The following is a 24,776-nucleotide window of genomic DNA, read 5'->3' on the forward strand; positions in this document are numbered from 1 at the left end:
TCAACCCCTATAATATGACTTTTTACTAGAAAATGGAATTCTAAATCAGTATTGAAGTAGATACTGATTTTTTTTGTACAGATATATCTTTTACCTTTGAATAAAGGCACAGTTTGATCAGAATGCTTTGCTGACAAAAACATATTCAAGATTAACAAGGGCACCTGTTGACGGGAGGGATTACCATATTCGACTAATAAGCGCCCCGCTCTAATAAGCACCCACAGCGACATTTGCTAAGGTATTGGCTAGTGAACAATCCCAATTAGCACCCCTTCCGATTGATTAATGCACACAAGACTTATTTATTCACGTATAATACGCACTCGTGTGTCATATGCACCCTTAATTATGGGCAATTAAATTCTGGAAAAATATATCTGTCGTACATAAACACTTCATACAAATTTATCTTTCAACTCTATTTTTTTCACCAAAATAATATTCTAATAAGAGCCCCCTATTTCTAATTTTAAGAACGCCCTGGACACTTATTACGTCGAATACGGTACTGGAAATGTGAATGAGAATTTTCTCCATGCTGGTCCTTGCAAGTGATGACAATGCATCATCAATGAAATATTTAAAGCTTCAATTTGAATACCTACAAGAAAGATCACAACAATGGTAAAATATATATGACTATAAGAACACCTATCATTCTTGGTCTTGGGTCACAAGCTTGTTAATCTCAAACTGTCATTATTCTGCACAGTCTCAACATCCATGGTAATATTGTGTGCAGAATTTTGAAAGCGGGTTTTGTGAAAGCAATATGTGTGGGGAGCCCTAGATGAGCCTTGTGTTCTTGAGGTACTGGATGAGTGTTTTGTGGATGAACTGGTACTGTCCCAGTGTCTGCACCATGTACATTCGCTGCTTGCGGATCCCCTCCAGGGCCTTCGGCAGGTCAACGCTCTGAAACCACACAAAGTACATGCCAGCATGGGAACATTGATGGAAGGCAACAAATCTCAAACTAACAGGAAACATGAATATACAATGCCATGAATACACAATGCCATTTAGAAAGTGGTCAATTGTAACAAATGTTATATTTGGGATAACACTTTCTTAGTAAAGTACAGATTCTCGTTCTTTTTTGGGTTGAGTCCCATCCGGGATTCGAACCCACACTTGCCAGAGTGAGGCACCTAATCGCCAGCACTCAAAGTCAGCGATCTAACCCACTCAGCCACCAAGGCTTCCACAAAATGAAAGTCTGACAACTGGTAGTCTAGATCACGTACTTTGAATACCCCTCTGACAAGTGTAAATTGGCACGGCTCCCATGGCCGAAAGCTATGAATACACAATGCCATTTAGAAAGTGGTCAAATGTAACAAATGTTATATTTGGGATAACACTTTCTAAGTAAAGTACAGATTCTCGTAACAGGAAACATACAAATTTGTAAGTACAGAATATGTCACTATCTGCCCTAGGCCTTCTGTGTAAATCTTGTGTAAATCCTGTGCGTACATATTAGACCAGACTGCGACTTTAGCCACTAGTCCGAAGCCTGTGTCAAGCAAAATTCTGTTTGGTCTAGTAAGATCCACTAACAAACAACATATGATAACACTAAAATGTACTAAAAATGATGCTTAGAGCCAAGATCACACAAGCAGGCTCAAATATTTTTGGAACAGACTGTCAGACTTATCTACAGATGACGATCAAGGACCTGGCATATAAAGGTGTTTGTTGTCTAATTAATGAACATTCCATACAAGGATTAACAAACATAAGACTACTGAACATCTGTATCCTTATTGTAATAGCATCATGAACATAGCTGGCATCTCCATGCAACAGGAGGCCACTAAGAAACTACAAGTCTTCGTGGACAAGACAACCACAACCTGTAATTCGTTAATTGATACTACAAATTGGTCTCTGCATACTAAATTCAATCAAAGTAACAATCATGAACAAGATGCAGTGAGTGAGTGAGTGAGTGAGTGAGTGAGTGAGTGAGTGAGTGAGTGAGTGAGTGAGTGAGTGAGTGAGTGAGTGAGTGAGTGAGTGAGTGGAGCGGGGTGAGTGAGTGAGTGACTGTGCAGTTTAATGCCGCTAGAACAGTATTCCAGTTATATCACAGCATGTCAGTTTAATGTGTGAGAAAAGCCCGAAGTGATGCAGGTCTCTGACGTTCATACCACTTTTTCGTGAAACCCACGAGCATGGGTATGCTAAAAACATAATCAGGGTGAACCAGGGTTCAAACCCACAATCACAGGTTCCTGGCATGCCAAAGGGGCGCAACTCTTCATAGTCAATTACAGCACCTCAGACTACTGTGCCACCGGCCCCGAGACGCATGTTTTGCTCCACTTACGTGGTTGTGTTCCAGGCACCACTTCATCACCATGGTGAGGATGACAACGCCAGTCCTGCCGACGCCAGCGCTGCAGTGGACGATCACGGGGGCCTTCTTCCCACTCCCCTCCTCACTCTCAGCCAAGCGGCGCACAGATTCAATCTCATCAAGAAATCCTGAAGCAAAATACAGGAGGATGAAATCATTAAACATTTTGCCTTCTTTGTAGTGTTGCAAAAGATTGTGTACAGCTACAGCTGCCTTTATCAGCTTCTAAACGCCACTCTGTGGAACATCATAAATATTACGAAGATTTCAAAACAGCTATTAATTATTGGTTTGTTGAAATTACAAATAAACCAAAGACACATACTATCATTAATATTTATCTTAGTCGTACCTTTTAATTACTTCACCTACAGTAATATACAGACAGCTCAAGACATAATGGTTACTATTTACAAAAAAAACAAATGGAATTCCTGTCCTAGTGAAGCAAATATTTCAATATTTAATCCTGAATGACATTACCACTAAATGACAGCATGACAGGGGTTAGATAATGCTGACAAGTATAATGAATTTCAAATAGCCTACTACTTTTTTTAACTGAAAACGTTTCTTCTGGTTGGAACTCTTAACCTCCAAATGGCACACCTGAACATTCTCACCCGTTCTATACTTGAAAAACAATAACATTTCTATCTCTTTGTTTCTGTATAGACCTTAGGTATAACACGATGTTCCCTAGATTGACTCTTTATACAACACCAGTCAACACACAAGCTCTTACCTAGAAACAGGGTTGTTGGGTAGCCTAGTGGTAAAAGCGATCGCTTGTCACGCCGAAGGGTCGGGTTCAATTCCCAACAAGGATACAATGTGTGAAGCCCATTTCCCCCACAGTGATATTGCTGGAGTAGCCATATTCACTGACTCACTTACTTACCTAGAAACCCATAGACATCTTCTGGGCAACCGTGGTCCGGCCAGTCCGTGTACTGCAGGTGCCATATCATCCGCTCCTTGGAGCTGGGCAGATGCCGCACCACGATGCGGCTTGTCACATAGCACAAGGAGTTGTCCGTGAACTCGAGAGTCACCTCGAACTGGACAGATGAGAAATACATTTACAACATTTAAGCAACTTCTTTAGGTGGCATTTAGAAGTTGATATGATGGTTTTTGGTTTGTTGTTTAACGCCGCACTCAGCGATATTCCAGCTATATGACGGCGGTCTGTAAATAATCAAGTCTGGACCAGACAATCCAGTGATTGATATCATGAGCATCAATCCACGCAATTGCGATCGATGACATGTATCAACCAAGTCAGCGAGCCTGACCACCCGATCCTGTTATTCGCCTTTTACGACAAGCATAGTCACCTTTTATGGCAAGCATGGGTTGCTGAAGACCTATTCTATCCCGGAATCTTCACGGGTCAGTTGATATGATGAACAAAGGAGAGAGTTCTATGGATATACATACAACTTCTTTCTTACAATAAATGTGACGTTCCACAAGATAACAGTGTTAGTATCTACACCGAAACATCACAATCACTGGATTGACTGGTCCCGATTTGATTATTTAGAGACGCCGTCAGATAGCTTGATAACTGCTTAATGAGACATCATACAAGAAACAAACAAACATATTTACTAGAAGCAATATGTAATATTTAATACTGATACTTAGTGATAGAAATGAAGACCATCTTCTCGAGCAAGGGAGTTAACTGACTGTAAAAGTCCAGTTTCCACCCTTGCTGAACTAGGCTGGAATTCTGGAGTTACATCTTGGCTGGACTAACGAGTCTATGCATAGTCCAATCAAAATCGCGTAACGAACTAGACATCCGGTTTGTAAACAACATGAAATTCAACGTGCAGATTCTTGATCAACTGAAATTGTAAAGCATGTCGACAGATATTTTCAAAATCTTTTGATGTTTTTAATCAAGGTGCTCAAATGATTTGATGCACTTCACAAGGTAGCACCCATTTTATTACAATATAGATCTTGATTATCGATCAGATCAGATCGTACTGGGCGATCTTGTTTGAAGCAAATGTAAATTATATGAAAGTTGGAATCTGATTGCTCAATAGGGGGGACATGGAAGGGACATAACTTGTAATGGCGACTGGTGGCGCTGCGATTGAACCCAGATATTCCGGCCTAGTTCGGCAAGGGAGGAAACTAGACTTTTATCTCCCTTGCCTCTGGAAGATGAGTGAATAGTCCATATATTCCAAATAGTCCAGCAACACAACAGGTTCTGTGTTTAAAATCCACAATACTTACATCACCAAACACCTGCTTGGTATCTGTTCCTGCTTCTTGAGGCCAGTAAGGATAACACTTGTTCTTCCCAAGTTCCTGTAACCATGGTAACAGAGGTAATAAAATACATCTCATTGTATAACCAAGGGGTGTTCATTTACTAAAATTTCCTACTTCCCAAGGGCAGGAACACTAAAAGTTTCTACTTGCCAAGTGAATCACACTACACGACAACGAATGCTCTAATCACAAGGCTACCCTAATGTCTTGACTGTGAATGCGCTTGACTCACCGTCAGTGCAGTCAACATGGCGATGACGTTCACATCCTGCTCCCACACCATTTGCCAGAAGTCGGCGACCGTGTTCTCCAGTGGGGCCTGTGTCGCGATGAACCACCAGTCATTGTTTTCTGCTTCGAGCTGGACAAAAACATCATCGGATTTATCATTACAGAACAGCATCATCTCAATTAATATTCATGGAGGAATCACGTTGCAAACTGTTCCTTCCCAATATCATTCATGTTTCCCCTACCGCCACAAACAGTGACTGGAACGTCAAAATTATCTTCCCATACTAATAACCAATTTTAAAATAATTTTTAACCAAAACTGATCACCATGATAAAATGTTACTTGAACTGCAATCAGAATACCGATGTGCCCAAGACACTGCCAATAATCAATGTGTGTTCTATTTTATCTAAATCTGTATCAACAACTCATCACACAATGTACCTTTACGTGAGATGCATTGACATATCCCGATTGGTTGTCTTTCCTTGGAGACAACTTCACCCTTGTGGCATCATAGGGGAGCACATCTTTGAATCTGTTCCTTGATTCGTTGGTGGCAAGTTTGGCAATGGCAAACTCCTGACTTGGGGCTTTCTTGGGGACCTCCTCAAACTCCACAAACACTTGTCCCTCAGAGATCTTACTCTCTAGAATCTTGCGCTGAACACAACACAACAACATCCATACACATTCTATATAGATTCTAAAACCTCTGTACAGTTTTTGCAATACTGACAATATCTCATCACAGGCACTATTATGTACACTATTTTGATAAGGTGTCGAAAAAGGAGCAATATATATATATAGAATGCATTCTACAATTGTGTTTTAGCGATATATTACTGGGAGGATACAAGAAAATATATTACTGGGAGGATATAAAGACATATTGCTGGAAGGATATAAGGATATATTACTGGGGAGGATATAAGGATATATTGCTGGGAGGATATAAAGACATATTGCTGGAAGGATACAAAGATATATTACTGGGAGGATAAAAGAATATATTGCTGGTTGGATATAAAGATATATTGCTGGGAGGATACAAAGATATATTGCTGGGAGGATACAAAGATATATTGCTGGGAGGATAAAAGAATATATTGCTGGTAGGATATAAAGACATATTGCTGGGAGGATAAAAGGATATATTACTGGGAGGATATATAAGGATATATTGCTGGGAGGACATAAGGATATATTACTGGGGGGACATAAGGATATATCACTGGGGGGATATAAGGATATATTGCTGGGGAGGATGGGGAACCAATAACAACTTAATGCACTGCTTGTTACATTATTGAATCCAGGTTGAACATATGACAGAACATATGAAAGCTTGTACCTACAAATAAAGAGTCTTGTACTAATTGTAGTTAATTATTTGCCTCAGAGATACCTAAAGAGATTACAAGTATATTCACAAGCCAATGGCATACATCACCAACATTAAATGTATCGTATCATTCAAAAGGTCAGTCTGCAATGAACTACTTTCATTTGCTTCTAAGAGATTGTATACTTGTCCTATAGAAAGGTTTGTGATTGTCCCTTGTACATACCCTCTCGTCTTTAGGAGCTCTGCTTTCATCGTTCATGAGAGCCAGCACCATTGGTCTTGACAGACTTAGGCCATTCATTGCTGCAACCTTGAGAGGCCCCATGTTAACCCTCTTCACTGTAGCATCCTGGGGAAAGTCAACAAATACCACGACTGATACATCTGGTCATAAACAAAAGCCTTTATATGGTGAAGTGATCTATAGGTGAGGTGAAATGAGGTTTTAACATCACATCCAGATTATTGCACTTATATAGTGACGTGCATGCATGTGTGTGCGTGTGTGTGTGTGGCTGCTAATACTAGTCCGGACAAATGCTGATTTTATAGTGCTAGCACACTTAGATACCATGACGCAGTTGAACATGAATACCCCTCTCAGACACAGTATACTGACTCTGAGCCGACCAGTTCTTGTTTTAGCCCCTTAATGCAGAGCGCCAGGCAGGGTAACAACAAGTACCATATTTTTGCGTCTTTTGGCATGATGCGGCTAAGAATCAAACCCCGGACCTTCCTCTCTCCGGGTGGAAGTTCTACCACTAGACCACGGAGGCGGTCAAAGTGATCTATAACAAGGCATGTTTTTGATACATTTTTTCAGTATTCTGGTACTAAAACCATCAATATAATTTTATTTAATGATCATGATGAGTATGATCATTCACCATGGAATGTTTTTTTTGGTGTGACCTGGCCAAAAGTAAAAGAACTACTTTAAGTGTTTAAAATCTACAACCTTGTATGCAAAATAATTCCTGTCAAGATAATATGAAACATGACACCAAGAAACTAAGTGGAAGTCTTACATCAACAGAGCCGATATCGCTGTCCGACCCGTCATCGTTGTCCTGCTGGGAGTTGGTGGAGTCCAAGGACTCTGTGACCTTATGGCCAGCCTCCTCACTGACCTTGGTCATGTCCAGACACTGGATACTTTCAGCATCACTGTCACTCTTCTTGGAAACATTGTCCGACTGCCCTTTACCAGTCTCTCTGGGAGCTATATAAGGAGGGGGAGGCCTCAGGCCAAGCTGGGAGTCAGCTGATGTCTGCTGCTCAACAGGTGACGTCTGCTGAACACTTTTGTCCGTCTGCTCCTCTACTCGTGGAAGACTACTTTCTATGTTTGTGGATTTCACCTCAGTGTCCTTCCCGCCATTAGATGTGACATGGATCACTGGCTTCTGCTTACCACTGTTCATTGATCCCGATCTCGCAATCATCATCCGTCGGAAACTTTCTCTCAGAGTTGCTACCTCCTTGGATTTGGAAGGCGGAGGGGCTTCCTTTGGTGCCACTAAACAGACCTGAATCTTCGACTTCTCTGACCCTGCCCTCTCCCGCTTAATACTCTCATTGTCTGAGCTGTCGCTCTCTTTGGCATGAAACGTAGCATAAGAATTTTCACTCGAAGTGTCCTCTTTGTCTTGCTCAATCTGAATCACTCTTCCAACATCCTTGGCCACAGGAACAACTTCAGACAGGTTGTCAACACTTTTATCTAATCGTGACTGAGCAGCGAGAGTACTTTTCCCAGAGTTCTGCTGGGGTAGGAGATCCGGAGCCTGATTGGCTGAAGTGATGCCTGTCTGCACAGCCAGGTCTGGAGTGCTACTGCTGGCTCGTGGGTAGGGAGGAGGAGGACGGTATTGGTAGGCGAGAGATTCACTCATCAGGTTGTCTGCATACTGTTCAGGCAGTCCTTGTGTGTTTAGTTCTGGGGAACTGTAAGTTGGGTGGACAGCAAGGTTGTTACCTCTCTCTGCCGATCTGTAAGCGTAATAATTGTGTCCGTCATGGAAAACGTTTGCATAGATTGAATGGCTGTAGTTTCTGATTGCTGCAGCATTAACATACTGCGTCTCACTGGGGTACGATGACACATGCTGTCTGATCTCTGGCTGGCTGTAAGCCACACCCTCGGGATGGGTGTAGATTTGAGAGTTCCCCAGAGTCTGACCACTCACATCAGGCTGTTGCTGCTGATGTTGCTGTTGTTGCTGTTGCTGCTGTTGATGAGTAACACGATGTCTCATGACAGCCTCGTATGTAGGAGCCGGTCTGTAAGCTGGCAACATGGCCGATCTCGGATTATTTTGGGGCACCGGTGTCTGCACTGCTGGTTGCATCGGCGTCTGCTGACCACCATACATGCCACCATGGATGCCAGGGTCACTCTCAGCTCTTGGCGTCTGCTGGACGTCGGGCATGGATTTGTCAAGACTCTGCTGAGAGTTGTTGTAGTAATCTTCAGTCATCATTGCTGCTGATGTCAGCTGCTGCTGGGATTGATGCTGATGTTGCTGCTGTTGTTGATGCTGCTGCTGTTGTTGCTGAAACTCTGTCAAAAAGATGATATTGAGTCAGTGAATCTGTCAACAGCTTCAAAAACAATAAAATATATGTAAAATCTAAATGTTTTTTACATTTGTATACCTATCCCGCATTAAAGAGTGGGAAGAGTAGAAAAATATCACGGTTAAAGAAACTGGGCCCCATTGCAAAAAGCGATATTAGAGGTAACATGAACACAGATTTATGGCAATTGTAGCAATAAGATTGCTTTGGGGAACGTGGTCCTGTACTGGAAATCTTAACCGATGCTTTGTTAAGATAACATAACCAACCACATAGTCAATACAGCTGATTACAGCTGATGACAGCTGAGTAACAGAGTCACTGTCAATAATATATTAGCATACCAAGTAACCAAACTACTTGATAGATCACATAACATTATATTTGCAAGCAAGACTTGTGTGGTTAGGATTACCAATTACTGTTGACCACGATACAGGACAGAAAAGACACAGTTATTTCAATGCCTACTCAATCTTAAGGATCACTAGTAGTAGTGTTACCTCAGTAGACTTCTGAACCAAGTTCCTCAGGACAAGCTGGATGGGAGATAGTGACCTATTTCTACACCAGCACCAATACAGTGAGTGAGTGAGTGAGTATGGTTTTACGCCGCTTTTAGCAATATCCCAGCAATATCGCGGTGGGGGACACCAGAAATGGGCTTCATACATTGTACCCATGTCAGGAATCGAACCCGGGTCTTCAGCATGACGAGCGAACGCTTAAACCACTAGGCTACCCGACCGCCCCAGCACCAATACATGGTTGTCACCTACACCATCATTTTATGGCTGGTCGACACAGAAATACGTGGTCGACACAGAAATATGTGGTCGACACAAAAATATGTGGTTGCCACAGAAATACGGGGTCGCCACAGAAATACGTGGTCGACACAGAAACAGTGGTCGACACAGAAACAGTGGTCGACACAAAAATATGTGGTTGCCACAGAAATACGTGGTTGCCACAGAAATACGGGGTCGCCACAGAAATACGTGGTCGACACAGAAACAGTGGTCGACACAGAAACAGTGGTCGACACAAAAATATGTGGTTGCCACAGAAATACGTGGTCGACACAGAAATACGTGGTCGACACAGAAATACGTGGTTGACACAGAAATATGTGGTCGACACAGAAATACGTGGTTGCCACAGAAATACGTGGTCGCCACAGAAATACGTGGTCGACACAGAAATACGTGGTCGCCACAGAAATATGTGGTCGACACAGAAATACGATCTTACCTTGGGAGTACCTTTGTTCTTGTAGGTACACCAGGGACGTCTGTGAGTTTGTCTGGAGAAACAGAACAGAAACAAAGTGAAAATACACTAATTTATAATGCAGTGTTACATAACTTTACAGTCTCATCAAAATGTTGAAAATGGTTTAAAGATCAATTATAATTTACTTTCACTTAGTGTTTAGCTATGAATACACAATGCCATTTAGAAAGTGGTCAAATGTAACCAATGTTATATTTGGGATAACACTTTCTTAGTAAAGTACAGATTCTCGTACTTTTTTTGTGATGAGTCCCGTTTCGATTCGTTTCTAAATGGCATTGTGTATTCATAGCTTTCGGTCCTGGGAGCCTTGCCAATTTACACTTGTCAGAGGGGTACTCAAAGTGCGTGATCTAGACTACCAGCTGTCAGACTTTCATTTTGTGGAAGCCTCGGTGGCTGAGTGGGTTAGATCGCTGACTTTGTGTGCTGGCGATTGTGCTAAGAAAGTGTTATCCAAAATATAACATTGGTTAGTGTTTAGTTCATTGGAGTATGAACCTTCATAGATTGAGGGACAAACTGTATGAACGTCGGAGCTTGTGATGACATTCATACAATGTTTGGCTCTCTCTATGAAGGTTCATACTCCAATGAACTAAACACTAACCGATGTTATATTTTGGATAACACTTTCTTAGCACAATCGCTTAGACACCAATGAACTCACACAAAGTGAAAGTCAATTCGTATAATTTTTATATCACTATTTTTCACCTCGAAGGACGTAGACCTTGCTCTATACACAATTATATTAAGTACGTGTGACTTCTTATTTACATTGACAGCCATACAACAACCCACTGTATCACAGAATGAAATAGTTCCCCAAAAGGAGAGGTGACATGAGGGTATGTATGCTAACAGTGACATCTTTTGTAGTTTTATTACAACAAATGTATTCGAATATTATCATTATTAGATGAGAAAGGTCTGTTAAGAACTACCCAAGCAAGTCGTGTCGTAATACATTTACATCAAGTGCAAAACGTCAAAATGGCTGACACGCTAAACATGAAGGAGAGAATTCCAAAGTTGTTACTGAACCTGTATCGATTACAAGTGTTAGGCTGGTCATCATTTCTCAATTGGCCTATCATTGAAAAATGTGTCAAATAGAAACTAAGGTAAATTCATAGATCGCTGTAGTGAGTGAGTGAGTGAGTGAGTGAGTGAGTATGGTGCTAGGGAATTCATGCTTGGGAATTCCCAGGGGTGAATGTAGTGAAAGTAGTCATTTACATCATTTCACGAGTACAGTCAAAATGTGTCGTTCATACACAATGAACTTCAGTCATGTGGCCGATGTTTCGTCCAATGGAAAAGCTGTATATTGTGTAACCTCACATGATAGAAATTATAACATCAACATTTTTCAACTTTTGGTGTGAGAGAGGAAGTGTAAGAAGTAAGTTTGTTCTCAGAAACCACTCTTACAAGTCTTGTAATAACTTTGAAAATAGAATACATTACATTAACATCCAGCATGTTGATAGCTTTACACCAGTCTTAGCAATATTTCGAGCAATATCACAGTAGTGGCCAATAGAAATGGACTTCACAGATTGAACCATGTGGTAAATCAAACCCGTTCCACAAAGCAATCATAGCACTTCGACTAATGTAAGCCTATGTAATATGGAAGTTACGATGTCAAAACGCTAAGCTTGCTTTGTGCTCTGATCCCTGAGCCATCACATCATCAATGTGACAGGTGTTTGTTTGTTTGTTTGTTTGTTGTTTAACACCGCACTCAGCAATAATCCGGCTATATGAAGGCAGGCTGTAAAAAATCAAGTCTGGACCAGACAATCCAGTGATTGACATCATCAGTATCCATCTACACAACTTGAATATGATGACATGCATCAACGAAGTCAGCGAGCCTGACCACCGATTCTAATGACAAGCATTGTCACCTTTTTATGGCAAGCACAAGTTGCTGAAGACCTATTCTAACCCGGATCTTCACGTACGATATGACAAGTAAACACTTTAACCCACCAGGCACTGTAAACAGTAGTGATACACACGCCATATGACACATGACACAACCCTTGTCGGGTGCAACCTACCAGTTCCTGGGAGTCGGACTGAGGCAGCATGACCTGCTGGACATCCCTGGAATACAGGAGAACACATTAGTCACGTTTAATGAGTGAGATGGGTTAACGCCACTTTTAACAGTATTCCAGTCATATTACGCTGTGTCAGCTTACTGTTGGAGGACAGCCCGAAGTGATGCAGGCCTCAGACTTGCAGCAACTTCACAGAATGGTACCCAATAATAACATACAAATGACACTAATGTGGGAACGGAACTCAGGTCGTAGGCGTGACTAGCAGACACTTCAATCTCTAGGCTACCCTGGTGTCTCCATGGTTTACTAGGAAGTAGAAAGGTAAGTCCAGTCATCACTGTGTCATGAATAGTGGTATTAGTATATTGCTGCATGCAAAGTTACAATTATGATGCCAGTTGACCACCTGAAAGCAAAGTATTTCAGCTGTTCAACTTTGTTACCATGAATAATATACCATATTCCCGAGGCAAGGGTATGAACGTACTATACAAGTCCAATTCCACCCTTGTCGAACCAGGCTGGAACTATGGAGTAACATTTTGACTGATCTAGGCATAGTCCAATGAAATTTGTGTAACGAACTAGACATCCGGTTCATAAACAACATGGATTTCAACGTGCAGATTTCGGTCAACTGCAGGATTTGCAAAGCATGTGTACAGACAACAGGGCGTTGACAGATATTTTGTAAATCTTTTCATGTTTTTAATCAAGGAGCTCAAGTGATTTGATGCACTTTGCCGGGTAAGACACGTTTTGTTACAATATAGATCTTGATTATCGATCATTTTGTTTGAAGCCAAAGCCTCGGGAAGAGGATAACATACATGATTATCAGCTAGCGGTATCATTGAGTGCATGAATGAAGTGTTCTTCACAGCATTTTGACAATGTAATGCAATGAAGGCTATGAATGTAGAAAGCACCAACTTATGCCATCTCATCATCACTGACATCTTCCTGAGGCAAGGGAGTTTACTGACTATAAAAGCCAAGTTTCCACCCTTGCCGAACTAGGCTGGAGTTTCTGGGCTTGATCGTTACGCCAACAGTGGCTATTACGAATTATGTCCCTTCTATGTCCCCCAACCAATCAGATTCCAGTGGCTATTACGATTTATGTCCCTTCTATGTTCCCCGACCAATCAGATTCCATCTCTCACATTTCTTGCATTTGCTTCAAACAAAATGGTGGTGCCCAGTCAAGACGATCTGATCAATAATCAAGACCTATATTGTAATAAAATGGGTCTTTCCCAGCACCTTAATCAAAAGCATGAAAAGATTTGAAAAATATCGGTTGACGCCCCGTTGGCGGTCAACATGCTTTGCAAATCCTGCAGTCAACCCAAATCTGCACATTGAAATCCATGTTGTTTACAAACCGGATGTCAAGTTCATTACGCGATTTTGATTGGACTATGCATAGTCCAGATTTCCAGTTTAGTTTGGCAAGGGTGGAAACTGGACTTTTATAGTCAGTTAACGCTGTTGCCTCGGAAAGACGCATCACTGAGTCGAGACATGAAAATCGCTCATAATCAAAAGGTAAGTCTCCAGGTACAGAAACTAAAAGGGCATGCTCAAGCAAAGTCAAGATGATTCCACAACAACCTCTTCTTGCTATTGTGCCTTGCTATAGCAGTACCTAAGCACATTCATGAACATTATTTTTTCATTTTAAAAATGAGGTGACACATTATCAGATATACATACATAAGAGGAAATACTGTAACATTCAAACATGGTATACACATGTTATACACCAGGATATAATTGTTCACATCATCACACTACATTAAATGAGCTTTAACAGATCTCCTTATCATGCACTGCCATTAAAGTGATGAGAATGTACACAGAATACTGAGTTAGTATATAGCATGTTGACCACATCTACAATATCCATCTATAGCTTACGGTTGAATCGCTGCTTCATGTTCGTTACTAGCGAGATGAAGATCAGTCAGGCTGCCACTGAAACAAATACAACATGCAGGACAAGATGCTCAGATGAATGGAAGATGCACACTCCTTGCTGCGAGTACTGTCAGTAGTGTGTCTAGTTCCTCGCTGTTTATCAAATATTCTGGGGTCATCTTTGAATTAGACACCCCTCAGTGAATCCTATGACACCACTCATTCTGATTGTGATCTCATTCTATTACCGTATTCACCATATTGAATGTTCACATTTTTTTCTGAAAGTGAACACCAGAAACAGTATGTGATAATGTATAACGTTTCAGAACGGTTTTAATAAGCGCCTTCCACTGCCTTTTCTTAAGTGAATACAGTAAATTACCCTTCTATGTGCCCAGGCCTTCCCTATCATTCAAACTCCTGCATAAGTAACAATTGATTTTTTATCATGAAATTAGAATAAAGTTATGACCCTTAGATTGCACACTCTGAGAGAAATAGACTTGTGCAACCCAAGGGATGTGACTTTATTACTTCAGTTTTATGTGAGGATGAGTTGCTGATTTGACCTGGGAACTAAAAATATTGTTTTTAACCAATTGTGAATCGCATCATGTTCCCAACAGAGAGAGTGCATCTGGAGCTATCTACATGCACAAGACTTGCACCAATACAATATGCATACAGAAAACACAATCAAGCTCTGTATCTCCGTAACTGGAGGTATTTGTAACATATCTGATCAAATAATTTGGAAAAGGATATTTCAACAAGTAATGTTACTCTTCTCTAAGTCACTTGTACAGACAATGATATTTCAGGGATGTCTTAACTGTTTCTAGGTTCCTGGGTAACCATAGAAACATTTTGTACGAAAAACAAAGCAACGACTTCATCAAAGTTTCACTATCTGTTCATGTTGAATATATCATACATCTTTGCTGTGCTGCTAATTCCTACCCTTGTTCTACAAGACGACTGTACAAAGAAGACAGAATACGTCTCCATGCTTAATCTGCACCTGTTCCATAAGAGGACTTAATATGAGAACCATTTTCACCATGCTTCATCTACCACTGTCACACATGCCTATTACAGTACTGAAGGAAAACACAAGACTTGTTAACGATAATTTGCTGTTAATAGTCAAACATACTCAAAGTCAGCATGCGACACATTCACAAAATTAGTTGCCATGGTAACAATGCAGTTTTTAATCATGAAGATGAATGTTACTTTGTTAGATTATGGATTATCTCCCTTCCCCACTTACTTGAGGTTGCTCTTGCTTGACTTGTAGAACTTGAGCTGCAGCTGTGCCATACGCGAGAAATACTTGGCATTGTCCGAGTCCTCCTGCAAAAACAACATTCATGAAACTGTGGTGATTCACGGAAACCTGAACAGTAAACACTGTTAAGAAAGCCACAAGAATACACACAATTCATACCACATATACCTGGAACATTATCAGAGCTCCAGATAAGCTGCGTATCTGCGTAAAATATGCATCAGAAATGCAGAAATATGCAGTAAAAAAAAAATCCAAGCGTATCAAATACGCAACAAACATTACAGATTTGCTACAAAAATAAAACTTGTGTGTATCATCAAAATATTGCGAAATAACCCTGCGTATTTGATTAGCAAATCAGCAAATTATTTTGAAATTATAAACAGGCATTCCGTCAACCTTGCCAAACTCCACGATGACAGTTACATCATGATCATTTGCCATCACACTTTCATGTGGAAGTATCGTGGTATTTTTGAGTCCTATAAAGCTCTCGAACCCACACGACACCAGTTTGCAGGGACTAGATGAATAGTGTTTTTAAATGTTTAACTTAAATACCCACATGTGTAAAAACTAGTGGGTAACAGAAATTTGAATACCCAGATAGAATTACTGATACCCAATGATTTTAAAATGCATGAGTAAAATACCCACAACACCAAAAGCTTATCTGGAGCTCTGATTATATACCTAGAGGGGCTTTCAGTCAGTGCTGAATAAGGTTTACAGAGTAAGATATTACGACATAACCAAAATATTAAAAGCATATACAGTCCATCATTACACTGACATATTTGTTTTAAATATTCACATTCAATTGACCTGAATCCAATATTTCAGACATCCACACTTAGAAAAAATCAGAACATTTACATTTTTTACTGAAACAAATGAAACCTTTACAGTTTCCTTTGCTTGTAAGTCATAAAATCAATCTTATGGGGAGGGGTCATAATCAATGACCAGTATGATTACTTTTTTAAAATGTTTTAAATGTTCCTCCATTAATCACACTTAAAACACATCTGTGACTCTTTTGTTTAACAGTCAATCATCTTTCACAAATGGACATTTGATTGTCAATTATTTATACCTACATAATCAATTCATGGAATTAACAGAGCACTGAATTATTTAAACACTCAAGTGAACGATTATAAATTTTGTCAGGAAGTGTGTCGTCAGTGGTGCTCGAACACGCACTGTTTGATTTAAGGAAGTGTAATAGTCGAACTCAGATACGGCAACACATGGCAGAACAGAGTGAAATGAACTATTAAATACTTTCAACTGAGTGATTGAGGATTTACGCTGCATTTAGAAATATTCCAGCAATTTCACATCGGGGAACACCAGAAATTGGCTTTACACAATGTACTCATGTGGGCATTCAAACCTGTGTCTTCGGCGTGATGAGCGAACGCTTTAACCACTAGGCTATCCCACTGCCCCTAAATACCTTCAAATATTTATATAATCCTTAAAGACAACGAGAATATAAGTACATTGTTATATTACATTATCTTACCTTCATGTACAAAAATCAAAATGTCCTATCACCCCTACTGATTACTAAAGCTTTGGACAACTCACCATCTGGTATTGGCCTGAACTCTTGGAAGTGTCAATTCCTATCATCTTCTTGTTCTGTGACAACTTGGCTATTTCTCCCCACCTGTAAATAAGACAGCGATTACCTTCACGGTTACCAACACTCTTGGAGAGTTGTCTCCCCTGGACACTGATGCTCATCCCATTCCGAGAAATGCAGTATGTCTGGTTTGTTGTCGTTTACAAATAACTGGTTCACATGGGTATGAACTGGTTCACATTGGTATTAACTGGTTCACATTGATATTGACGGGTTCACATTGGTATTAACTGGTTCACATTGATATTAACTGGTTCACATTGGCTGGTTCACATTGGTATTAACTGGTTCACATTGGTATTAACTGGTTCACATTGGTATTAACTGGTTCACATTGATATTAACAGCAATGCAGCTACATCAGGGTTGATGACACTAACAATGGACTTCACAATATTGACCCTCATTAGGAATTAAACCAAGTCTTATATTGAACCTATCAGCAACTGGGGCACACCATCACCTGAAAGTCTTAAGGCAAGCATGGTATTCAAGGAAGCTATTCTGTCCTAGAATCCCAACAGCCATGAACCCAAATCCTAAGTGCAGTCCCTTCATCAGTTACAAAACACAATTGTTTGTTTCTTGGTTGTCCAACGCCACACCCAGCAATATTCCAGCAATAAGACGCAGCCTATAATCAAGTCTGGACTATCCAGTGATTCATATTGTGAACAACGCACACCAAGCCCGACCACCGGATCCATTTGGTTGTCTCTTACGACCAGCATGGGTTGCTGGGGATCAATTCTAACCTGGAATCCCCATTGGGCAAAATACAATTGTAGACAGGAGAGTACAGAACACGTAGGACCTCACCTGAAGAAGATAGGAGCCTGTCCATCAAGGTAGCGGGCAAAGATACCTGTCACAGACGAGCCCAGGTACAACTCCTTCCCCCGGTCATCCTGCAATAACCACACAAGATGTTACCAGTGAGCTGAAGGCACACCCCGACACCTGTACATCCCCCTTTTTTACCTTGTTGATACAATCATGTAGCACATTTATCATTTCACGTTTACAAGTTACCAAGTCTTAATTTGGGTGAAATATTGATTATCTATCTTGTTTTGGACAGAGCACTCAATAAGGTAACTCAAAATGAGAGCATGGTTAATTGTGACATGACAATCCGGTGATTTGTAGAAGATTGTTTAACAAGATGATGACTGGCCATCCAGATCTTTGTACATGAGTGAGTAGGGTAGGGTTTATGCAATATTCCAGTGGAAATGGCCATCACACATTGCACCAATATGTGGAATCAAACCAAGGCCTGTGGTGTGATGAGTGAATGCTTTTACTACCAGGCTACTCAAGAGTATGTGACAAGGTAGGATGAGATATACTGAGACAGACATCATATCACATACCCTACACACACCTCAACCAAAGCTCTCTCAGCTGGGGGGGAAGGGTTCTTAACAGAACAGTCATTAAGAAAACAATATATTTTGTTATTAGGTAAGATTGTTGCACTTATATAGCAATGTGCATGTGTGCGTGTGCGAGAGCGCGTCTGCGTGTACTAGTCCAGACTAATGCCAATTTTATAGTGCTAGCACACTGAGATACCATGCCACAGTTTTAACATGAATACCCTACTCAGACAGAGCACACTGACTCCGAGCCGTCAAGTCCTTAATTCCAAGCGAGGCAGGGTCATAACAAATACCATCTGATAAGGTCTTCTGGTATGACGTTGCCGAGGATCGAACCCCCGACCTTCCGTTCTCCGGGCGTATGCTCTACCACTGGACCACGGAGGCAGTTGTTTGTGGTAAGAGGGTACGAGACTCGTATCACCCTGACTTACTTTAGCAGTGTAGTATTCCATTCCGTAACCGTCCATGAGCTGCACCTCCTTTACGTACTGTATCTCGGCCTTCAGTGGGTGGTAACCCTGGAGACTAGAATGCATGTTCAGGGCCTCCATCAGCAGCTCCAGGAGGGTCTGTTCGTTCTTTGTCATTGTCTGTGGCAGAGAAAAAACATGTTTTGGAGATACAAGGTTGAAGCACCAAGAATAGGCTTCACACAGTTGATGCCTTGTAAGGAATCAAACTCAGGTATTCAGTCTGACAAGTAAGGCTGCAACGATACAGGAAGGTCACGATATGATACACATCTCGATATTCTGGTCACGATACGATACGTATCTCAATACACAATGATACAAAAACAAGACTTAAAGCATGTCAAGATTGAACCTTTCATGATTTTGGAACAGTCAACATTATTTTATAATAACAAGACTATTGAAGTTGTTAAGCTTCAAAGTGGAACTTTCTCTAACTTTCCTTCAAAACAATTCAAAGTTCAAACACCAGAAAATAATTAATGTACTTCACCAGTGATACAACTTCAAAGAATTTGTATGCAATGGTCGAAGAAATTGTATCTGAAATTATTGTTTTATCAGGAATAATATATTCCAATATTGTGTTACTTTAGTTGCAGCTTTTACTCTATATGTATTTAAAATTATAAAAACCACAAGCGTAGCATTTTGGTACTGGTGATTGCTGTTGCAGGATATTTTTACGTATGGAACAATTTCACCAGTCACCGTAGGGACTTCCCCGCGACAGGTATTTCAATTGCGAAAATGTTATGTTGAAATATATTAGCCAAATTGCCACGAATATGACTTTTAACGAGTCAAAGTATGTAATTTTTAATGTATGTATCCATTCTTTGGCAACTAAAGTTCGTTTCAATGCGTCAAAAGCGGTAATCTGACCGTGGTTGCTGTATCTCTTCACACACGATTTCACCTAACTTAATGAAAACAATATTAAATGAAATTTTGAATAAAATTAATAAAATATACAAACACATGTCCAGATATACAATGAACACGTTTTAATAACAAGATAGTGTAATGATGGCATTGAATTGCGTACTTCAGTTCGGTTTTGCTGACTGGTATTTCCGTTGTTATGTACTTGCGGTGATCAGCTGATAATGTTTTTTGAGATGGGGAGTAACATCTGTCAGTGTAAAACCTGAGCTTATTAAAAATGTAAGTACGTTTTGGGGAGCCATGCGTTACCGCGCTATAACCAAGTTAGCTGTTTATTGAAAGACACAATAGCGTGGAAAGGCTGTACTTGAGATTTGCGTTCCGTATCGTGGCGTATCGATAAATGGGCCCACGTTTATCATATATCGTACTGTGGGTCAAGTATCGCGATGCATCGGAATATCGGTGTATCGTTTCACCCTTACTGACAAGCAAACACCTTTACCACTTGGCTACACAACCATCTCTTCAAACCTTAAACATGTTGGCTAGCTCAATCTTACATAAACATCTATGTTTCCATCTGTATGACACATGCTTGACATGTGTGTGAACCGATTTTCTTAACTTATTCCAGTTATTAGTGAGTCAGTGGACACAAATAAAGAGTGTCACAACCACAATACAAGCACTCATTCTACACCTATCTGATAGGGGTGCCGACACAGGCATGGAGGAACACACCTTCGGAAACAGCTGGATCTTGTTGTCTTTGAAGAAATCCACTGTATGACGTTCATAATCATAGTCTCCATATTCAGCTGAAAATAAAAAAGAACTCATGCAAAACCTAAAATTACACATTGCTGACAGCAAACGTCTTAAAAATTTGTATGTTTACCTTCACATATTTCTGCTCACATCTCAGAACAAACCCTTTCCATAAACACTAACCTTCATGAATAGCCTATTGATAAATATACCGTTAACACCAAACCTTGATGAAATACCGGTGATAAATATCAGCAACATAAGTGACACAAGTCCACACTTAAAGCTGCAGACAAATACTGCCACTTGTAACATGTGTAATATATGATTCACATTGATCTAATCTCGCCTATCAATAGAACTCTTAAGTTGGGATCAAACAAACTTCAAATATACCTGAAGTATTCATTCAGAATAAAATTTATTACGATTGTGTTATAAGGGCTTACAGTGCAATTGCACTAAATCCAATTTGTTGGCACAGATCAATCTACCTGCTTCTTTCATCTGTTCTATGAATACCAATTATCAAAGACACCCATGATACAAGCACACTGACCTGCCACTGAGGGATTACTTGCCAGCATTTCAATGTCAACTGAGTATGGCAAACATGCACTATGTTAACTTAGCATGTACTTCTGTTAGGGCGGGCTAAAAGGTCGATAATCGGAATTATCATCGATGGGAAGAAATATCAACGACTATTGATATGAAATTGTTGTCATCATAATAACTTACATAAATTAATGTGATGAAATAAATTTAGATCTACCAAAACAGACTTGTCATTGCCAATAATCTCAATTATCGAAGATGGAAAGCAACTGTTTTTGTTATATCTCAAATGTCCACAAAGTAATCTATGCATAAATGTGTCACTGCTCACCAGGGGCGTAACATATGTTTATCATATAATGGGTAGGTTTCTCGGCAGGATAAAGTCAACAGATAAAAACGATATCCGTTGGGGTCATATGCGGATAGAGATGCAAATATCAAAGGTCAAGTAGGGACTACTTTCACTGTTTATAAACAAACATGGCGTCGCGCTCGTCATTCGGCGATCGAGTCAGAATTAACAATCGGGAATCTGGATAAACTACAGGGATAATTGCTATAATTATCAAAAGAACAGTCTAATATACTGAAAATCAGTGTCTAACTGTGACGTAGAGAAGGCATTTTATAAGTTTTGGCAACTTTGGAGATATATAAATTTCGAAACAATTTTGCGAGGGCACGAGGCCTAGCCAAGCGGGATCAGTAGCCATATCTGTGCTTGTAGACCTTTGCGGCTTGAAACCTTCTCCACAAATTAAAATAGTTGGATTTAGCCGAAATATATTTGAATTGTTACCTTGTTTCGTTTTGTCGCTGTGTGTACATCTGACTACTCTTCTTAACGTTATGACAGGACAGACCGACTGTCAACAACGTCTGACCGTAGCCGTGACGTCTCATAGACTAGGGTTAGAGTAGCTTCCCTTTGACAAAGTGCAGTTACTCTAGCGGACAGACCGATGGATTGCCGCGAAAGGCAATTAAAAACAATTGTTGTTTTGCGTTTATGTTGCTTCGCCACTGTATAAGAAATAGATTTCAGTTGGAACTATATTGGCTACTGTCACTGTCCGACTGACACATCACTTACCCTCTGACATAATAAATATTAATGCGTGCAATCCAGGAAAACTCACAATGTTTCGGTAATGTTTGTGAGAGAGGGAAAGCTATTTTGAAGTACAGAATTAAAGAATGACATCATATGATAAAGAGGTTATCACACATGTGTATTTGGGGATGGTAAATATCCTGTATTAGGAATAAACACTATGTACTTAGCTCGCCAAGGCTCGCTAAATACAATGTTTATTCCTAATGCAGGATATTTACCATCCCCAAACACACAGGCGTGATAACCTCTATTTATTTCATTCAGGGCCTTTTTGCATATTTGCTTTAAGTTACTTCACCGATATTTATTGATAATTGATCATTATTTAGTTAATGATTATCAATCTCTATAATCCATATCGATACTCAACCCTAATTTTTTTTCACTTTGTGGCTTGGGCATACCCTCTTCTACAAGACCCTCTACAACACCACAAGCATGTGGAATAGCCTGCGTACATACCTTGTAGACTGAAGGTAGCCAGACGCAGAGCTTGTTCATAGCTGGTCGGCACACGGCCATCGATGACGTCGTTCTTGAGCTGCAGGTAGTAGTGGAACCTGGCCGTGTCGTCAGGGATCTTGTGTGCACCGGCCACATAGAACATGACCCCGAAGTAGAGACAAGGAGGCTGATGGGAAGCCTCCGCCATCTTGTCCAGCTGTTTCTTCAGGGGCTTGCCGAGGTCCACCCATTGGAACTGGAGCTTCTTGGTGATGAACCGCAGCCCGAAGTAGTGCGTCTGTGGGAGGGAACATGTCAGACGTGACAGAAACATACAGATATTTATGACTTTAACAGAAATCCACAAGACTTAAGTTCTGGCCATATTTGGATATTTAGTATAAGGTGGCGATTAGAAAGAGAATGAGTTGGTAGAGAGACACACATGGTGAAAGCTCGGAATGTTACTGTGCACGTAATTGACCCAGTTGTTGGTCGTAACCATTGTGATGCTTGGGTGTGTTCGGGTAAATGTTTTTGTTTAGAAGCTGGAAACAGGGTTCAAGCACATTTCCACATAGGATCGAAGAAAAAAGAAGAAATGTGAGATAGGATCAAAGTTTGGTATTTTTTGCAGTGTTCAAAATTAAGCATGGAATTCAAGGGGTCTTTGGAATTGCCCTAATGTTGAAAGTTACTAGATTAAGGGGGTCACTAGAAGAGCAAACCTCAAGTATCCCTGGGCCCCTTTAATTTCGAACACCATTTTGTATTTTCCAAATAAACCAAATATATTACCCCAGGTACCAAACCACAGTGAATGAAACACTCTGGTACTCATTTGAGATTACAACGTATGTGCAATTTGTATTTTTTTGTCAGTATGTGATACCATATTCACTGTAATATGAGCAAGGTGTGGTGAACAAAATCAGTTCAAATGTCAGTAAAACTAAAACATTTTCGATAATAGTTACTGGACAATAATACACCCCTGCCGCTGTTTTCTATAAACAATAATTTGTAATATACCATGACACACAAGAAAATGGGGACTGTCATTACATATTTTAAGTAAAAGTACGTTCGTAGGGGGACCTTATGAAGATAATTGACAGATTGGTCAAGAAGTTGGTTTGCGAGTGCTTATTAGAACGTTTAATAACACAGTAAGTGAATACATACTATACTTCATGAATCAGTGTAATTCATGACTGTAGGATGATGAAATGGTACCAATAGCTAACTATCAAGACAAGTTCGAAACAAAGTACTCTCGACCAACCCTTGCCGTAATGACTATATTTACAAATGTAGAGAATTGTTGCAGAAACATTATATACTGTTTCCCGAAGGATGCACAACACAACAATATTCACTGTACCTACAGCGCATAATGAGCAGCTATTGATCGGTCATTTTATCAATCCATCATGACCACTGTCCACATGATCATTGACTGATTCCAGGCTCTAAAGAAATTATATTAACATTCAGGACACCAAACCATTTCATACTACCTGCAAGGACCCTTAAAATTACCCCCAACTTTTGAAAGTCCAGGTAAAAGCCAGCAACAATCAAGAGGGACTGGTGACCTACCCCAACGTAACCCAGGAATCCCAATATTGGAATATTTCGGCTGCTGTGTTTGTTTGCATATAGGCATGATAGGTAAGGTTGGTTGGTTTGTTGTTTTATGCCGCACTCGGCAATATTACAGCTATATGACGTGGTCTGTAAATAATTGAATCTGGACCAGACAATCCAGTGATTGATATCACGAGCATCGACCCACGCAATTGGGATCGATGACATGCTTCAACCAAGTCAGCTAGTCTGACCACCCGATCCCGTTAGTCGCCTCCTACAACAAGCATAGTCGCCTTTTACGGCAAGCATGGGTTGCTGAAGACCTATTCTACCCGGATCTTCATGGGTCATTTAGGTAAGGGCTTAGTAACCATGGTAACACTGGCATGCAGCCTACACAGGTTCAACCGTTGCCATTTGGCACTGAAATTTGCAGCATTACAGTAAAC

At 40.4% G+C, this 24,776-nt stretch overlaps 1 protein-coding gene across 2 annotated transcripts in view; it reads right to left on the reverse strand.

Annotated features, from left to right (window-relative positions):
• Window positions 1-386: 386 nt before the first annotated feature.
• The window catches only part of LOC124131851 (tyrosine-protein phosphatase non-receptor type 21-like), a 38,967-nt gene continuing 14,577 nt past the window's right edge, over window positions 387-24,776 (reverse strand). The window contains exons 3-19 of one of the 2 annotated variants that reach the window (XM_046495347.2): window positions 22,753-23,032; window positions 20,586-20,662; window positions 18,912-19,070; window positions 17,912-18,000; window positions 17,035-17,116; window positions 15,418-15,500; window positions 14,142-14,198; window positions 12,213-12,258; window positions 10,096-10,147; window positions 7,290-8,824; window positions 6,482-6,607; window positions 5,352-5,570; window positions 4,905-5,033; window positions 4,634-4,708; window positions 3,273-3,432; window positions 2,342-2,499; window positions 387-918 (exon numbers count right to left, since the gene is read on the reverse strand). In XM_046495347.2, the coding sequence (XP_046351303.2) occupies window positions 790-918; window positions 2,342-2,499; window positions 3,273-3,432; window positions 4,634-4,708; window positions 4,905-5,033; window positions 5,352-5,570; window positions 6,482-6,607; window positions 7,290-8,824; window positions 10,096-10,147; window positions 12,213-12,258; window positions 14,142-14,198; window positions 15,418-15,500; window positions 17,035-17,116; window positions 17,912-18,000; window positions 18,912-19,070; window positions 20,586-20,662; window positions 22,753-23,032 (3,456 nt within the window). In that variant the 3' untranslated portion in view covers window positions 387-789. The remainder of the gene's footprint in view (window positions 919-2,341; window positions 2,500-3,272; window positions 3,433-4,633; window positions 4,709-4,904; window positions 5,034-5,351; window positions 5,571-6,481; window positions 6,608-7,289; window positions 8,825-10,095; window positions 10,148-12,212; window positions 12,259-14,141; window positions 14,199-15,417; window positions 15,501-17,034; window positions 17,117-17,911; window positions 18,001-18,911; window positions 19,071-20,585; window positions 20,663-22,752; window positions 23,033-24,776) is intronic. The other variant, XM_046495348.2, reaches the window with a different exon arrangement.

This window comes from Haliotis rufescens, unplaced genomic scaffold (assembly GCF_023055435.1).
Source record: "Haliotis rufescens isolate VD_foot unplaced genomic scaffold, xgHalRufe1.0.p SCAF_3, whole genome shotgun sequence".
Taxonomy (NCBI): Eukaryota; Metazoa; Mollusca; class Gastropoda; order Lepetellida; family Haliotidae; genus Haliotis; species Haliotis rufescens.